Raw genomic sequence first — 17,294 nt, 5'->3', positions numbered from 1 at the left:
TGTAGACACATTGTTATCAATTAGCCATACGTACATCAGCTCCACTAGGACCCTGAGGACCTCTGGGACCAGGGGGACCAGGAGGGCCCTGCAGAAAAGAAATGCAGTGTTGTTAAAGTGCGTCAAACCATCAATAAGAGTGCTTACAAAAAGCAGATGTGTCTCTTACCATGGGGCCAACATCACCGTTCTCTCCCTTCTCGCCAGGAGGTCCAGGAAGCCCCTGAGGATGACAAGAATGAATAAACAATTATATTATCGGAAAAGAAAACAGTCATGTTACAAGCACAAGGTGCTGTTGCTCAAATGAATGATGGTGTTCTTAATGATTTAATTTTGTTTGTGCCGTTAAGTGCATTCACAACAGCTGTTCCTGCCTGAGATTTAATTTGCCATTTGATTTGACTGCTGTGAATACATTGCTGTGATGCACTGAAATATTAAAATATATCTGTGGGCCAGAACATGCATAAATGAATCACTTGAATCCATGTTTCAACTGCAGTCTAGTCCTATTATCTGTTAAATGAAATATTCAATGAATATCTTCCAAGTGAGGTCAAGAACAAGACTCATACATGATGAACCAGAGACCTTCAGATAAAAGTCAATCTTGTGCAGACAAACTGAAGAGCGCACTAACAGAAGCAAATGTAGTGCAATTCAGTGATGGCAGGAGTTATTTCAATCCTTTAAGCAAATATACAACATCTTTCAACAGCTCTTTGAATGACATATGAGACATGGATGGAAAGAGAATTTCAAACTGGCTGTTAATCTTAGTTGTTGAATGTTGGGTAGATTCGGCTTATCAAAGACGCTAGCACAGCAATACAGTACACAAAATAAGCACACCATAAATGTCAGATAGGCCAGATTGTGTCTACCCAGATGTGACCACACAACAGGACCCCCTGCACAACAGGGGTTTAAGCTTCCCTATAAATACTCAGGCGAAAGTGAGATGATTTAATTCTACAATTCTGTCATCGGCTCTGCAAACATGTAACACAATATTTCCTTTTTTCCCTTGTTGTCCAACTCACTCATGCATGTTAAATGAGCAGCGTGGTCGCGACCTCATATGTGTGTTTGAACCCTGACATTTCTACGGGTAATTGCTGTGATTTAATTGCTGTAGCCTGCTTTACCTTTGTGTGTGTGTCTGTTTCTTGATTCATCAGTGTAAAGGTTTGCAAGGTAGGAGATCAAAGAATTACTCCTTCTCCATGTGCTTACACCAACCTAAAACACTCACAACAAGGGCCGGAGAAAAAACAACTCTTTGCTGACTTTTGTCAGTTTGTGTGCACTGCCATACATCTAAGTGCGTGTGTGTTCCTTCCTTTGTTTGCAAGTGTTTTCCGTGAGTGCTAAAAAGTGTGTGTAGCTGCATGCTGATTCCTGCCGTGCTGAGAAATCTCATCTGTGTAAAGGTCTCCTCTGGGCTGAGATCGTTACCGGTGCCACTAATTATGCAGCATGGTAAGTGTGCTCGATGAGGAACTGACTATCCGAGCAGGTCTGTCCACACAATTAATGGAATCGCAATGGGAAGTGAATTACTCCCAATTAAAAGTCCATTGAATACCATCCTGCAGAGATAGGATAGAACCTCGGAACGATGAGCAGTAGTCTATGTAATTTCATCAAGACAATGACCCCAATCCCTGTAGTAAACTCTTAACATGTTTATCTTAAGACGTTGATTACTAATAAAACAGATAATGATGAACAAATGGTCTACTACTGAGGTGGAAGTCCTTCCTCGTTAGATTATTATCATGGAAACATTATTAAGCCTAGTTGTAGCACAGATTGGTTTTCTCGTACATTGTTTACATCAAGCTTATCTGCCTTTTAAATAATTATTTTCTGGCTTAAAGTATTGCTTGGATGGGCTCTTTACACACCTACATGCATCCACACTTATAACAAAACAATTCATATCAGAAAGTAAAGTGCAATACTGATGATAATGCCTTTTTCTTAAGCATTATACACACTGATAAGCATTGTTGGTCTCAGAAAGCACCCTTACTGGCCCTCCTTAACCCAGGTAGAGATGAAGGTAGGATGTTGTCAGCGGGTGAAGGTTAGAGGTGTAATTTTTAAAGCAGTTTAGTACAGCGACGACTGTGTAATGTATTTTAATGTGTGTGCCTTTGTTTGCACTGTAACACGGTGCGGGATAAATGTCACCGAGTGTCGTAGCCCACGCTGTTTAGAGTAGTAATGAAATTATCCTGATTCTTATGTATGTCATCCCATGACACTGCTACTGCTACTGCAGACTGAGTCAGAAAATTACTGAAAAAATGTCATTTAATTTACTTGACTGCAGCATTCTAGTCCATAGAAATATAGAATAAGAGATGTATGCGATATAATACAGTGTATAAAACAGATATTTGAGAAATGTATGGCTCACCAGGAAATGTCTTTTTTTTACATTATCTTAATGGAGTTAGGACTACGGCTCATAGAGGATAGAATGTGTTTATACAACAATGATGAGTTTCTTCTAACCCAACGCTACAGCTACAAGACCTCAATAAGCAGTACAGAGCTCACAGAGTGGGACAGTTGGTGTGTAATGTGAATAGATGAGCTTGTGCAGGCAGGATTGGCCTTTGTTCTAGCTTCCATTTGTCATTCATTTTTACCCGTATGAGCTTAGCTGCCTCACTATATATCTTTACACAATACTTTTTACATGAAAATGTTAAAAATTGATTGCTACATTAAATTCATGAAGGTCTCAATGTAACATAACTATCAACAAAGATAAATGTGACTCCTGAGTACTACTGCAAAATGCTGTTTGTATTTATAGCTCGCTATATAAAATGTAGTCTTGACAACTGTTTACATGAAGCACACTTGAATACCATACCATCACCGTATGGCCCATTGCATGGGATTACTGCAGGTGTCTGTATGTATTTGTAGTGTCTGCACAGGTGTAAATGTGTGAACGGCACCAACCTGCAGGCCGATGGGACCAGGGGGTCCAGGGAAACCTCTGGAGCCTTCATCTCCCTTCTGTCCAAACATACCCTGCTGACCTCTGGGACCAGGCTCTCCATCAGCTCCCTGAGAATGAAAAACACATGCACTTTCATTGTCTGTTTGTTTATTGGAATCTACTACTTCTACAGATATTGCACACTGTCTACTCAGCAGGCTCATTATTCAGAAATACTATAGATGTATCTAGCTTGCATAAATCTGTCTGTCCATTTCATTTGTGAGATTCATTTATGCGTTTTAGGACAGGTATACTTACAGCAGGACCTGGGGCACCTATGGGACCTTGGAGACCAGCTGGGCCAGGAGGACCCTGAATACAAACAAGAACAAGTTACTACCACATCATGCTATAAAGGCACTCAAGTATGACTTAGCTTACTCTTAGTGTGATAATGCTGTGAGTGTGTGGTTCTGTAAGTAGGAATCCATTAAGAAAACATCACTAACTCCTAAATTACTATGAAAAATGGCAGTAAATGTGACTGCAACTAAGGAGTGAATGGACTTTGTTTCCATAACGCACCTGTTCTCCCTTGTCAGCTTTGCTTCCTTTCTGACCGGGCTCTCCAACCTCTCCCTGGGAAAGAGAAACACACACACACACACACACACACACACACACACACACACAAAGTGTGGCCTCAGCAAGCTTCTTCTCTAAATGTTAACAGCTTATGAAAAATCATTGAAAACTCTCAGCTCAACGTAAACAACCATCATCTACAACTATAATCTTTACACAGTACTTTATGGATGCACAAAAATGGAAATGAAGGTTTTTTACCATTTAGTTCGCTGCATAGCAAACCTCTACAGTGACATATGTTTGGCAGTTCAATAGAAAGTCTAGTAGTAATCTTAAGGGGCATAATGATTGCAGAAGATGAAAAGAGCTACAGTATTTCATTTTAACATCTCCTCTAATTTCATTTGCTGGCAAATTTGGTAATGAAGATGGATAGGCTACAGTGAGGAGAAGAGACAGACATATTTTCGATGCAGATGGCCTAAGTGGGAACATGAGGATGACGATTGATTGGCAATCTGGTTCAGTCTCAAAACGTATCCCAGTATGGGAAATGAGAAGGATTGTAACTGGGCCAGCAGGACGGGATGGGTAGTGGCGAGTATGGCTGTCTGACCTTGTCACCGTCCTCTCCGGGTGGACCTTGAGGTCCAGCAGGCCCAGGCAGGCCAACAGGACCCTGGACACCATCACGACCAGCAGGACCTTGAGGCCCTTTCTCGCCCTAGAAGGACAAAGACATTTGTTTTAATTATACTTTGAAAACAGGCGAAAAGGTAACAAAGAAGAGAAGAAAACAGCTGCTGTAGGAAAGGGAAAACAATACTTACAGGTGCTCCCTTCTCTCCAGCAGGACCTGGGGGACCCTGAGGACCAGGCCTACCGGACAGGCCAATTGGACCAGCTGCACCAGCAGGACCCCTCTCACCAGGAGAACCCTGTAAGTGTGAGAAAGAGAGAAAGATGATGAGTGAAAAATAAAATGCAGAAACAATGTTTTGTTCTTTTCTGGAGAGGAATGAACACACATTTCATAGTTTTGTCAGTCTGTCCATAAAAATGACCTGAGTGGGCTCTACAATAACCACTGCCATTAAGAAATCTACAAAGCAAGATCCAACTGAGTTGCCCTGCTAATGGATCAACACACACATCCACACCTGCATTCACAAACCTTTTTAAAAAGAAAAACTGGAGCAACAAACAGTGGCAGGTGGCTTTTCAGTTCTAATAACACAGCGCTGCTCCTTAAAAGCAGCCAGCATTATGTGCTGTATGTCTAGGAGCTGCCGCCTCAGTGGCTCTGAGCTCTGAGCATTTCACTCCTGCAGTTGGAAATGCAGTTCTGAATGAAAGAGGCTGCTGCTGTGTATTAGTGCTCACATACAGGAACACACCTAAATCCATAAAACATGATGGTGAATGATAATCAGCATTTAAAAAAAAATAAATCTTTGTTGCACTGAACTGACTGTGTACCTGCATGTGCATTAACTTCATGTTCCCAGGAATACATTACATTGTCAATACGGGGCAAAAATACAAATTACGACTGTTTAATGTTCTGTGAAATCAAGAGCCTAAATATATAAGCTGTGTTGTTCATATGTTGTTATTTTGTGCCTATTTTGGTGTTTACGCACTGATACATATTGGAGCTGGCAGAAATGGTATTTCGTTTTATTTTGTGTATGTTAATACTAATAATAGTGAATCTGAATATTATCATGTTTTTATCAGTTTTCTGTGACCACATCTATATCAAAGAACATGTAACTGATTTTTATTCTTTGCAAACATTTTACATTGTTCATCCATTAATAAATGTTTTTCCTCATGCAAAGGCTTTTCTATCCTGTTAATAATAAAAATCACGGGGGAGAACAAAATATGGAAACGTTTCACATGAAAATGACTCTTAAAACTCAATAGTGGTGGAACCCTATGTTTCCTATTCTGAAGTGTGAAATGATCCATCTGACATTTTTACAATCTTCATTGTCATCTCTGCAAAAATAATGAAAACAGTTGTTGTTGGTAAACATCATCCGAATGCACTCATGGAAAAGAGTGGGAGGCAAGGAATATTGTGTCTTAATATTCCCACATCTTGAACACTGACATTTTTAGCACCAATACTCAAAGGTTTCTAAGGTTAAATTAACTTTGCACATACTGTATTGTCTACAATGTAACTAAATGCAGAGTGCAGGCTACTCTGATTGTGGTCTTGAGTAGGAAGTTATGAATTTATTTATTTCCCAGGGCTGCAATTACTGCGATGGAGTCACATTGCTGCCACATTATTCTAAACATGTTCAATCAACATGTTGATGTTTATGTACAGTAAGTGCTGAATGCTAGACAGTCAATCCTCCTGAGTAGGAAATTGCATTTTAAAGAAAATGAAGTAAACATATTCATATTATGTGGAAACCTGATTTTATGCTGCATTCATTAACATGTAATGTTGCAATTTTAACGATGTATGTAAATGTATAGCGACAACGTGAGTTTGAATGAAATTGAAACAATGAAATTATTTATTTTTTAGCAGCATAAGTGGGTACACCATGAAAAATATGTTATTATCGTGATTAGGAGGAAGAAAAAACTCTGTTGTGACAGCAGCAGCCCATCATGTCATTAAATTGCTGTAAGCTTACCATTGTGTCTTACGAAGAAGCTCTAGAGTCTCAGTGACGAAGAACGTAAGAGCCAAGATGCAACCTTTGGGACAGATGAGGGACGTGCAGGAGCAATGCCCAGGATGACTAGAAACTAACTCACCATATGGTTGCTCTCCTGGCTGTGTGCTTTTTGCTGTGTGTGTGTGTGTGTGTGTGTGTGTGTGTGTGTGTGTGTGTGTGTGTGTGTGTGTGTGTGTTTCTTTGTTTGGTTCTGTCTCTGTGTGCCAGGAGGCAATGGAGCAAACATTCTTGATACCCAGCTACTCTAGCGCATGATCGCTCCTGTGACAAATCGCTGTGTGCAGTGGGACGGGATAAAGTTTGATGACTCCTTAATTGGAAAATTAATAAATAAAACACTTATGATGTGACCATGATGGCTTAATGAGTTTTTACATTTATACCTATGTTTATACTTATAAGTTATTTTACTGTTTTTCCTCATGTGTGCCTTTAATATTCACAGTGAATCTTATTTACCTTTACAACTTACAATTTCCTATAATCTAGGCTCTCCTTTCTCTGTAGCATTTGTGATGTCCTTGAGTGCAGAACTTAACCCAGCTTTTACAGTAGATATAAACAACAGACTTCAACAGAATGCACGAGTGTGTAAATATTCACAAAGATGAAACACTACAAAGCTGAAAAAGGGCATACTATATACATACATATAAAAATAAATGTTAACTGTCTCTCATTTAAGTTTCAGAGCTTTGCCTCAAACTCCCTGCCTTCCTGGTGGTGATGTTAAAAGGAAATCAAGTATAAAGATGGCCTAGCAGTTAGCCAGGGTATATCCAGGCCATTTTTTAAAAGCTTTTCCTGTCCAAATGATGTAAACTGCCCTCTGGTGCTTGGTATATGAGGGCCTCACTAAAACATGAAATGTGCTATACAAGCCTCCATGCTATTCAATAACACAAATCAAATATAGAATGTCATAAAAAATAAATTTAAAAAATTCCAATACGGAGAGGACAGCAACCATTTTTACCCAGTGGTACTTTGATCTCAGGTAAAAGTATACTTACAACAGGACCAGGTGGACCTTGGGGCCCCTCTCCGCCCTTCAGACCTGCTGGGCCCTGGGGAGAAGAAGGAGAAAACACATGAAGACTTCCTTGACATAGCTGTTAAACTCTGTGTAACTTTAAATCAGCCTATGCATTTGCGCTACAGCCCTGCATTTCAACACGTCCATCATCAGATGCCAATCCAGCAGGGACTGTCTGCCTTCGTTTACTGATCCATCACTTCAGCCAGACACCACCAGAAATGTGCTTTGAGTGCATTTAACCTCAGAGCACTGCTTCAAGAAATATCATTGCTATTGACATTTTCATCTGGGTAGACCACCGGCATGAAGCCAAGGCCAATATACAGTAGGTGAGAAAAAAATATCGCTCATTATAAGTAACTCAGTTACTTCCAGGAAATCTAAAAAGAAGATACCACTCCCTTAATAAATGTGCTCCTATAATTTAGCTTGAGAGGTATACATACAGTATATAGATACATAAGTACACAGGACTGTGTGTGTGTCTGCATGTAGGTGCCTATAATTGTCGTTGGGCACATGCAAGCGTGTGAGTTTTGCTTTTTACATGCAGTGGTGTGTATAAAATGCAGGTTTGCTTTCCTGTATATTTGTCATTGCCCAAAATGTGTGTGTCTGCAGCTCCCTAGTGGGCTACAAAAGAGCACATGGCAGTATGGGTAATGAGTCTCTGCTGGCTCTGGCTGTGTGCTGGAGTAAATTACAATGGCAGAAAACAATCAGCCCCACTGCTGGTCTGCAGAGTCTGACTGACCTTGAGGATGCAGGCAGCAACGCACTTCTTCTCCTGACAGTATATCCATTCTCAGCCACCACAGTCTAATTGCCAACATTTCCCACTTAATAATTCATTGAGTAAATAATGCATATAGAAACAAAGAATATAACTTTGCTGCCCACCAAAAAATGCTAGCAAAGAAATATAATTCAAGTCCTTGATCTAAACCAGAGAATAACTCCCAAATGGATCCCTAACCAGCCTACCTCTATAATAGAGGACCATGATGCATTGCGCCGGTTAAAACAGTGGTGTCAGTTGTGGCGGAGCGATGCAGAGGCACGCCTGTTCATTTGTTAGATGTCGCTTTGGATTTCCTCTGCACCGGATTGATTGCTACGAGTGAATTCCTTGGCTGGTGTCTCTAATGAAGTGAAAAGCTCTAGATCGACGCTGGTCCATTTATTATGTAACAATGTTCTGTCACTTTCTACTAGCAAATGCGTGTAAAGGGAAGCTATGATGAATAGGTGCAGGTGGAATGGAGCTCTTACCGTAGCACCAGGTAGACCTCTTTCTCCAGGGAAGCCTCGAAGGCCAGGGGGACCGTCTTTACCGGTGGATCCTTGTGGTCCGGGGTCACCCTATATAAACAATCCCAAATATTTGTGTTAGTGCGGTTTGTGATATGTTCATCAATACAACTTTGTAATAATACTTACAAACTTTTTTTACTTTAAAAGATTTTTAAGATATTTTTTTATCTATTTCTGACCAGTCTTTGCTACATGGGTGATTCTAATTAAAGTGAATGGAAAATGTTTACTGCTTAGCGACAGGAAACATGCAGGAGGATCAAAAACCAGAAAGTAGACAGGTGATGAGAAAATAGTCTCTCAAATTACCAACCCTCTGAAGCAACTATCAAAGGGTGTTTTGATAGGTGTTACAATGTAGAAATAAAGCATGATGCTGCATGGCATATAGCTCACCTCAGATTTTTTTTTGTTATACTGTAAGAAAACTCTGACAGTGTTTCTTGAACAGCTGTTGTGTATTCAAGTTTGAAAATCAAAAGCAAGAATTAATAACAGCCCACCAAGTTGTGCAGTCATCCAACTGGTGCAGTCATCCAATCAGGTGAAAGAAAGTTTGTCTGGATTTAGGAAAGAACTGTCATCTACTCTGTCAACTACCTGCCAACTGAACCTAGCCAGACAACAAGTTGTTGGCACATTGTTGGCAATGCCAGACAACCAGCATGAAGTTCTTATATTAAAATCAGTGTGCTATACTAGTCCCTTAGGCAGGTCTGTATACAGCTGAAGTATCCACATAACAACCAGCTTCATACTGCAATTATACAGGAAACTGGTGTATGAGGAGCTTTACCTGAAATGTGTTTAACTTTTGTCCCTTTACATGAGACTGCTGTCACTGATGAGTCACTGGTCTTCATTTAAAGAGATTCCACACCACAGAATTACTTTACATAGAAAAGTTTAAAAGTCTGAAATGGTCTTTATTCTTCAGTCATTGCTGCAGCATTAGTGATGCCTTATAGTGTCACAGATTATTTGCAACAACAAATTGAGAGCTTGGAACTTCACTATTTTGGATGACTTTTTTTTTACAACATACACGACTTCTGATGTAACTTTATTGGTTGTGAACTGTTGAACTGGTGCTGGCACGGTGTCAGTATCGGTTTTAAGATGCAAAGCACATGACAGATAAATCATGTAGTTGAGAACTGCACAGCACTCAGACAGATCCTTGTAAATCAGAAGTTAAGAAATGCCAGTCCTACTTAAAGATGCTTAACATCTTCTTCCTCTCGGCCCTCTGGTGAAATGTGTACACGCAGCTATCTTTCGGAATTTATGTATTTAAATAAAGTACCATGCTATAAAGCTTGCAAGTGAGCAAGAGAACTCTAAATTCCTTTAAAAATATATCAGTTTGAAAAGTATGTACTAATGGCTTTGTACATCCCACCAGGATCAGATGTGTACTTGTTTTGTAGCCAACATCCATCTTAATAGGCCATTAACTGCAATTAGTTTGAAGCACGTATGTTTTCTGCGGATTCATTAACAGTGTCACCACACAGTCAATACATAAGCCCCAATTCAATCAAAACCAAGGCGCTACTGCTTTCAAATCATCAATCGCCAAACTCATTGTCATTCTGAAACAAATGTTTCTGTTGAAAGGGTTAGAAAATTCACTGCTTAAAGTCTAAAAGCTCAAAGGTTAAAAAAAATCAGGGGTGACTCCACATCACACCAAAAACATACTGACAGTGATCTATTTGACTGAACCAGCAGACAGAGCTTGACATTTATTCAACTTCTGCAACTGTTGACATGCTCTCCCCCTTCCCTAACCCTCACCTCAGACACTGGACTAACTTTTAAAGTTCCTTTGTATTCTAGCTACGAGAGAGGAACATTGCCAATAATTGCAGGGCAACTTCATTTACTTCCTAGTTGATTTTGTGCACCACATCTCTAAAACAAGGACATTTGACTTCAGTAAAAGTTACTTCTGGCTTCGTTCTCCTTTCTTTTGTATTGGCAGGCTGACTTTATCTGCAAACAGGGAGGCACAGAAGAGTGGGCTCGAGAGGTATAAGAGGATTTGGGCTCTGCTGCCAAGACCTCCACAAAGTGTCCCTGGCATACTGATGCGCAGGCCTGAGCAGTGTGGGGTAGAAAGTGAGGCTGTGAGTGGCGGAGGGTTTGGAGTTAGCCGACGGACTTGATTAAACTGTCTGCTCGGGGAAGAAAATGAAAGCAGAAGACATAGGGGTTTGAGGGAGAGGATGGTGGGCAGGGGATGCTGAGTGGTCCTTGGAGTCGGGGGGGTGGGTTTGGAACAGCCCATACTTCTAGAAAATGGTTACTGTCTGCTCCTAATGGGCACTCAATTGCCAGCTAAGAAAGGGCCGGGGAGGGAATGTAGCTCTGCGCTCCAAAATCTCAGTCACTGTATCTTCAGCAGTCACCTGCCAGAGTCTTGAGGAGACCTTGGTATTTCTGTGTTTCTCGGTGAATTTATTGCTATAGATTTATTTCTGCTTTTTCCCAGTCTTATTTAAGCAATCAAGTAGTCTATCGAGCTTTGCATGCCCTCCAGAAATATATCTGCTTGTGAATGCTCTGGCTCAATCTGCAAAATCAAATCATGTACTATAATTGCAACTGCATAAGTTCAATTTGCAGCCCACCTCTATAATGCTGATCTCTCCATCAACCTCCCTGGCTCCCTCTCCTCAGTGTAACTAACACAAATCTAATGCAGCCCACGAGAAAAGCCAAGCCCAGTCTTGTGAACAAATTACTTTGTGTATTTTTTACAAACTATAGAGGAGATGGAGAGCAGTGGGGCAATTTCTAGCATCTTGTGCTACTATAGAAAAACAAATGAGCATTTATTGCTAAGAATTATTGTTGGGAACACCTTTGGTTTTAAGACTTTTGTACAGTATGCTGTAATCATTCCAACATCTGTATATTCACCTCTGCTTTAATGTTTTATTTACTTGCCTACTCATTTGATGATATATTGTATATGCTGCTAATTTGTTATTAATATGTAATCTTTGTTATGATTGAAAAACCCTTAGGAGTACTTTTGGCACAACTATTTTTGTCCCCTTAGTACAGTATACTGGACACATACCTTTGCTCCCTCCTTGCCAGCAGAACCAGGAAGACCCTGCTCTCCGGGTGGCCCAGGGGGTCCAGGATGGCCTCTCTCACCTACGGGACCTGTCTCTCCAGTTGGTCCCTAAGATGTCATCATACAATTGGATATTATTCACTGTTTAACATCACAGTTATTCTTATGGCCTATACATTAATACAAATCATGTTACATCATGAAGGCCTATTAGATTGATAACTTACACTAATACTTCAAAGTCCACAAGTCAGTGGGGGTCTAAAACCCAAATAAATAATTGATCTATTTCCTAAATGAGAACAGATCTTCAAAATTCTGTTTAAAGGCTCAGAAATAGCCCCTGCACTGTTCTCTTTTAGTTACCTACATTATTTATTTTTCTAATACGCTATCAATAATCTATGATGGTGGTTCACAATACCACACTGCTTGCTTTGCATCTACTGTTGTTCGCAAACATTTGTCAGATAACTAGCTCACTACTGCTGTATCACTTTTTGCTGAGGACTAAGCATTTATTGAGGAGAATTACAATGCCCTCAAGATGTCCCATTCATAAAAATTATTCCTGAATAATATATTTATTCTTTATTTATACATTTCTCTTACCTGGGGCCCGACAACACCTCCAGGGCCAGGTGGACCAGTTTTTCCTTGGAAACCCTGAAAAGGATTACAAAGAACGTATTTATATGCTTCATGATAACAGGGGAAACACACAGCTTATCTATTCAAAGTAAATAAAGCATGGGGATTCCACTTGAATTTGTTTTCAGCTGATAAGCAGCCATTTTCCTATAACATTACAACGCTGGCTGCTAAATAACTGTAGCTAAATGTACAATCTTTTGTTATTTTGTACACCTTGATGTCTTCATTCACTTGATGTTAAAATTACATGATGCATATTTAGGACTTTAAGCCTTTACTGACAGTCAAAAGTAGGTACAAACAGGAAAACACAGAGAGAGGGACATGAGAGCAAAACATGTTTCTGGCTGGAATTAGACCAAGCTGTCAGTGCTTTTCATTAAGTAGATGTACCTGACCAGAGACAAGACCTTTCTGTAAAGAAGAGTACTCTTAAACAGGTATACTTCACAGCAGAGATACATGGATATTCAAGTACTAACAATGAGCATAGCTATGAAGCTCAACCACCACTAAAGATAAACAAATAACGGCATTCTCTTGCTCATTTTAAAGACCCTGAAAACATAGTTTCTTAATCAGCTTAAGAGTGATGGTTCTTACATATACACAGAGCTTTCAGCCAATGCTTGAACAGTTTGGGTTATGTCAACATGAGAGATTTCTATATCTGTTTCTTTGTTCGTCCTCCCTGGTTTCAGGTGGGCGGGGATCAGCTGGGTAAGTTGATGTCACAAATGTCCACATTAGTCAGATCAATATTGGATTCAAAATGTTATGACAGTTATGGGGTGGTTTGCTTATAATGTCAGGTCATTGTCAAAGCTGATAAAACCACATTCTTAAAAAGTAAATTAAATGTTATTGAAGGTTAAACTTCAATCTCATATTGAAATATTTAAGAAGTCTTGATTAAAGACCAAGTTTTTCTTGAATCTTTATCAAGCATCAGTTTTGATATTAATGTCAGTATGTGAGAATTTAAACCCTGATCTTTCAGCTTTTAGCTGTTTTTAGATTTAACTTTAGAGTCATTTGCTAATTTTTTGGCTTGCAAATAAGGAACATGTGGTTAAGTTTAAAATAATTCATACTAAATTGTAGGCAGATGTTTCCATCAAACAAGGTCTGGCAAGCTCAGCATCAACAAATAAAGAGCCAAGGCGAACAAGTGGCTGGTTAAGAGAGAAAAGCATCTAACAGCCAAAGATCCCTTTTATAATTTTCGCACAGAGCTGATGAGCCAAACCAGAGCTAAAAGACCAGTGAATATGAAGATGAAGCAAGACGCAGGACTCCAATGGAATGATAATGTCGCTCTAAGTCTGCTGAATGTTTAATTAGGCATCTGCTAGCAATCACCTTAGCCACAATTTCATAAGCTGATGTTACAGTACAATCATTCCGTCAGTGTGTTTTGGACTTGTTCTACAACTGTCAGCAATTGCATGCAGCTTAAAATTGATAATTTCTTTTTATAATTTAGACGTAAGTTGCTGATGTTGTCTGTACAAAAAACAAATGACTGCACCATGAGTTTGTTTTCTAAACTAAAGAGCAATTTGAATATATTAATAACGCTAACCCCTAACCTTTTCAGAATTTTATAAATTGAGACCAGAAATCATCCTTTTAAATGTTTGCACACAATGTGCTCTGGTGTAATATAAACCAATTAGTTGTACTAAACTTGCTGAAAAAGTTTATATGCGCAGTGTGTGGTCGATTTTTTAATTGCAGTGTTCCCAATGGATATGCTTAAACAGATCAACCAGCAGAACGGGACATGCCAAAAAAGATAAAAGTTCTGTGTCTCAAGCATTCAATCTAATAGTGCAGCACAAATCCGATGAACTTCTGTCTTCAGGGAGAAGAACAATCCAATCTGCATTGGCTTGAGTCTTCTTCCAAGTACTCTATATAAGCCCTAAATATTAACCCAATGTGATGCTTAGTAGTCCAGCCATGAAGTGAATAAATATAGCAGGATTGTGAATATACTGTATAGAATGACTGGTGTCCTTTATATAGATATCATTTTATGGAGACATATCTGTCACCTTTATCTGAGTGCTAAATGCTGGTGTATTTCCAGACATGACAGAATGAAAAGAGTGAATACAGATAAACTCTATCGATGCCAGAGAGTGATTAGCATAAAGCACATATCAAACTCCAAGGGCAGTGCTCAGTTTCCCTTTTGACTGATTTTTCCACCCATTTCCATTTGATCTCTGCATCTCTCAGTCATCAAACTCCAGCATAACCAATTTTCATTTCATTTATAACTCATTTAATTTACAACTTCTTATACCACAACTTAACAAAGTTTTCAAACCCAAGCTCAGAGAGCCGATCGTGTTTGACTTATGACTCCAGGCTTATTGATCACTATGTTGTGATTTATGTTGATTTATTACTCAGTGGAAACCCTCAGGCCATGCTGTTACAGCATCGGCCCTGACTCAGAGACACAGACTCAAATCTTTATTTGCACTTCCTCAAATGCAAGTTGTGTTGCCGGGGCTGAGCGCCTATGAGCATGTTTATTGCTGTGATCTATTATCATATTGGATGCTTGTGGAGCCTGTTCATCAGCGCATAAATCTACAGCCATAAACACCTTAATGAAGACTCTATCGTTGTCGCTGGAATAGAAGCAAAGGCAGGGAAGCACTCGTGTGTGGTGTATCACGTTATCTATAGGAAAGAGGCAGGCGGAAAGGGAAGCTTTAATGATAGAGGCGATGATCTGTCAAGCTTTTAGTAGAATTTATTGCCCTCTGAGCCTCGTCAAACCAAGGTGCACTGATGCATACCAAGTACGGAGGAATCGAAGTTGGGAGCAGGGGATTGCAACTAGATGTGATCAAGTCAAACTTTGCTTTGTTTTGTTATTTTTATTGTCAGATAAATCTTATGTCGCATGGGATATGACATCCATGCATTAATGCATCTTCAGTGCAGATTTAGTACAGCCATTTCTTATTAAGCTCATAAATCCATTTTGACAAAAAAGTACATGAATCACCCTTCTATGATGCTGCAACAGATTTTATGTCTGCTGGTTTAGTTATACCTCACTTATTACTGCTCAATTATTTAAGACCTGTCAATGCTACAGAAGAACATCTTATTGCAACTGAGTTCAGTGTCCTTCCATTGGATATTTGCAAATAAAAACTAGAAGCTGCATCAAAAATGGTTAACTCCTGGTGTCCATCTCCATGACACAGGAGTCTGAGAAACCTGGATTTACTCAGACGGAGTGCAGCCTGTGTGTGTGTGTGTGTGTGTGTGTGTGTGACTGGAGACAAGCACATAGACTCAGACAATGTTCACAAGGGATTTGTCTTTTGAGTTTGGCTTTAACAGACATGTCTGCCCCTTTGGCTTCCCACTGAGATGTTGTATCACTGATTGTAATCTACTGCATACGAGAGCATTAGAGATTAGATTTAGAGGAGGAAGAGGGGGAGATTCAATTGAAGTGCAGCTCACTGATTGGGAGGGATCAGATCTGTTCTGCAATCAAGAGGCAATTTGAAGAATGAACGCTAAAACTGTCTTTTTGGCAACTTTAGTCTAAATGGCAGTAAGTGCCATTAACACAACAAACTAACTCGTATGGGTTTAAAACACGATAAAACTGAGCAGTGAAAGGAGATTCAACATCAAACAGAAACTGAAAAAAGTTATGAGGTGTCACACTCCTGCAGTGGAAAATGCCAAAAAAGTGTCAAATATTAAGTTATATTGAGTTTCCAGTTTGATGTGAGGTCTTCTGTTTCTGCACTCAGCAGGAAGTTAGAGGCTGAGACTAAAACGGCGCACACAGGTTACTGAAAGCACAAACAGGATATTGCATCTTTAGGACTCACCGTCTCTCCACGCTGACCAGGGTGTCCGGGCAGCCCATCCTTTCCAGGTGGTCCCTGTTATGTACAAATAGTACATTCGTCACCATCACATCCATACCTGAAGTGAATCATGCCACTATGTCATTGGCCCCATTGCTGTAATAAAAGTTTATTTTACCAAGCAATGAGATTGTATTATTCCAGCATTGTGCAAATGCTTTGTAAGCACAATATCAGTTGTGCAAACATAATTTTCGGACTGGCACAGTCTTAGTGTTGACTACTGGAACACTAATGAAAAAATAACAGGTTCTATTATTTTGGTGAAAGGAACAACATGACTGGCTGAGGGCTAAGAGCCAGCTATGAATCTATTCTGAATCAATAGGTGGAAATTACCACTTGTCTCCTACCTGGACTGGAGAGTGAGAAAATGGGTTCTGCTTCAATAACAGTTAGGCTAATAATCCCTGCACAGAATTAGGGATATTGCTATGTATTACTGCACCCCATGAACTCTTCGAATCGAATCAATTGTGACTTACATTAAAATGATTGCAAACTAGGCTAATTTGCAATGAGACAGTCGGAAGATGACAAAAAGTAAGTTCTGAGTAATTGGTTTTACAGTCCATTTAGATGTAAAGCGCGGAAAGTTCAGGAAGGCGAAATACTTACAGGGGGTCCCTTTGGTCCAGGGAAGCCCACTGGTCCCTGAGGTCCTTGAGGCCCCTGCAGTAGACAGACAAACAGTCAGTGATGCATTATGCAAAAAGAAAACAAATCAACATAACAGTAACAGGTTTAAAGGTTTGAAGAACTTCATATGGACATATGACTATAGCTAGTAGCTTAAGAAGCACGTCCAAATTATTCAATATAGAAAATGGTGTAAAAAGCTTTTGGTCACATTGCCTCCATTATTCAGCTATAGAGGAAAGTAGTGAGTGTGGAGTTACAAGGTTCTCTGAATTTTTTCTAATGATACCTTAGTGTTCCAACAAGGCTGGATCTAAGAATGTTATCAAATGTTTGAGAGGTGATATTTCTTGACAGGGAGAATGTC

General features: G+C 39.7%; 1 protein-coding gene across 6 annotated transcripts in view; it reads right to left on the bottom strand.

The window, feature by feature from the left end:
- col11a1a (collagen, type XI, alpha 1a) overlaps positions 1–17,294 on the bottom strand; it is an 82,567-nt gene that overhangs the window by 17,475 nt on the left and 47,798 nt on the right. For all 6 annotated transcript variants that reach the window (XM_084340308.1, XM_084340311.1, XM_084340312.1 and 3 more), the window contains 13 exons: positions 16,907–16,960; positions 16,250–16,303; positions 12,327–12,380; positions 11,715–11,822; positions 8,582–8,671; positions 7,284–7,337; positions 4,390–4,497; positions 4,176–4,283; positions 3,557–3,610; positions 3,290–3,343; positions 2,989–3,096; positions 170–223; positions 35–88 (listed from right to left, as the gene is read on the bottom strand). In XM_084340308.1, coding sequence (XP_084196434.1) covers positions 35–88; positions 170–223; positions 2,989–3,096; positions 3,290–3,343; positions 3,557–3,610; positions 4,176–4,283; positions 4,390–4,497; positions 7,284–7,337; positions 8,582–8,671; positions 11,715–11,822; positions 12,327–12,380; positions 16,250–16,303; positions 16,907–16,960 — 954 coding nt within the window. The remainder of the gene's footprint in view (positions 1–34; positions 89–169; positions 224–2,988; positions 3,097–3,289; positions 3,344–3,556; positions 3,611–4,175; positions 4,284–4,389; positions 4,498–7,283; positions 7,338–8,581; positions 8,672–11,714; positions 11,823–12,326; positions 12,381–16,249; positions 16,304–16,906; positions 16,961–17,294) is intronic.

This window comes from Pagrus pagrus, assembly GCF_965226575.1.
Source record: "Pagrus pagrus genome assembly, chromosome: 20".
NCBI classification, from domain to species: Eukaryota; Metazoa; Chordata; class Actinopteri; order Spariformes; family Sparidae; genus Pagrus; species Pagrus pagrus.
Note: the sequence above shows the minus strand (reverse complement) of the source record. Positions and strands in the feature narration are given on the sequence as shown.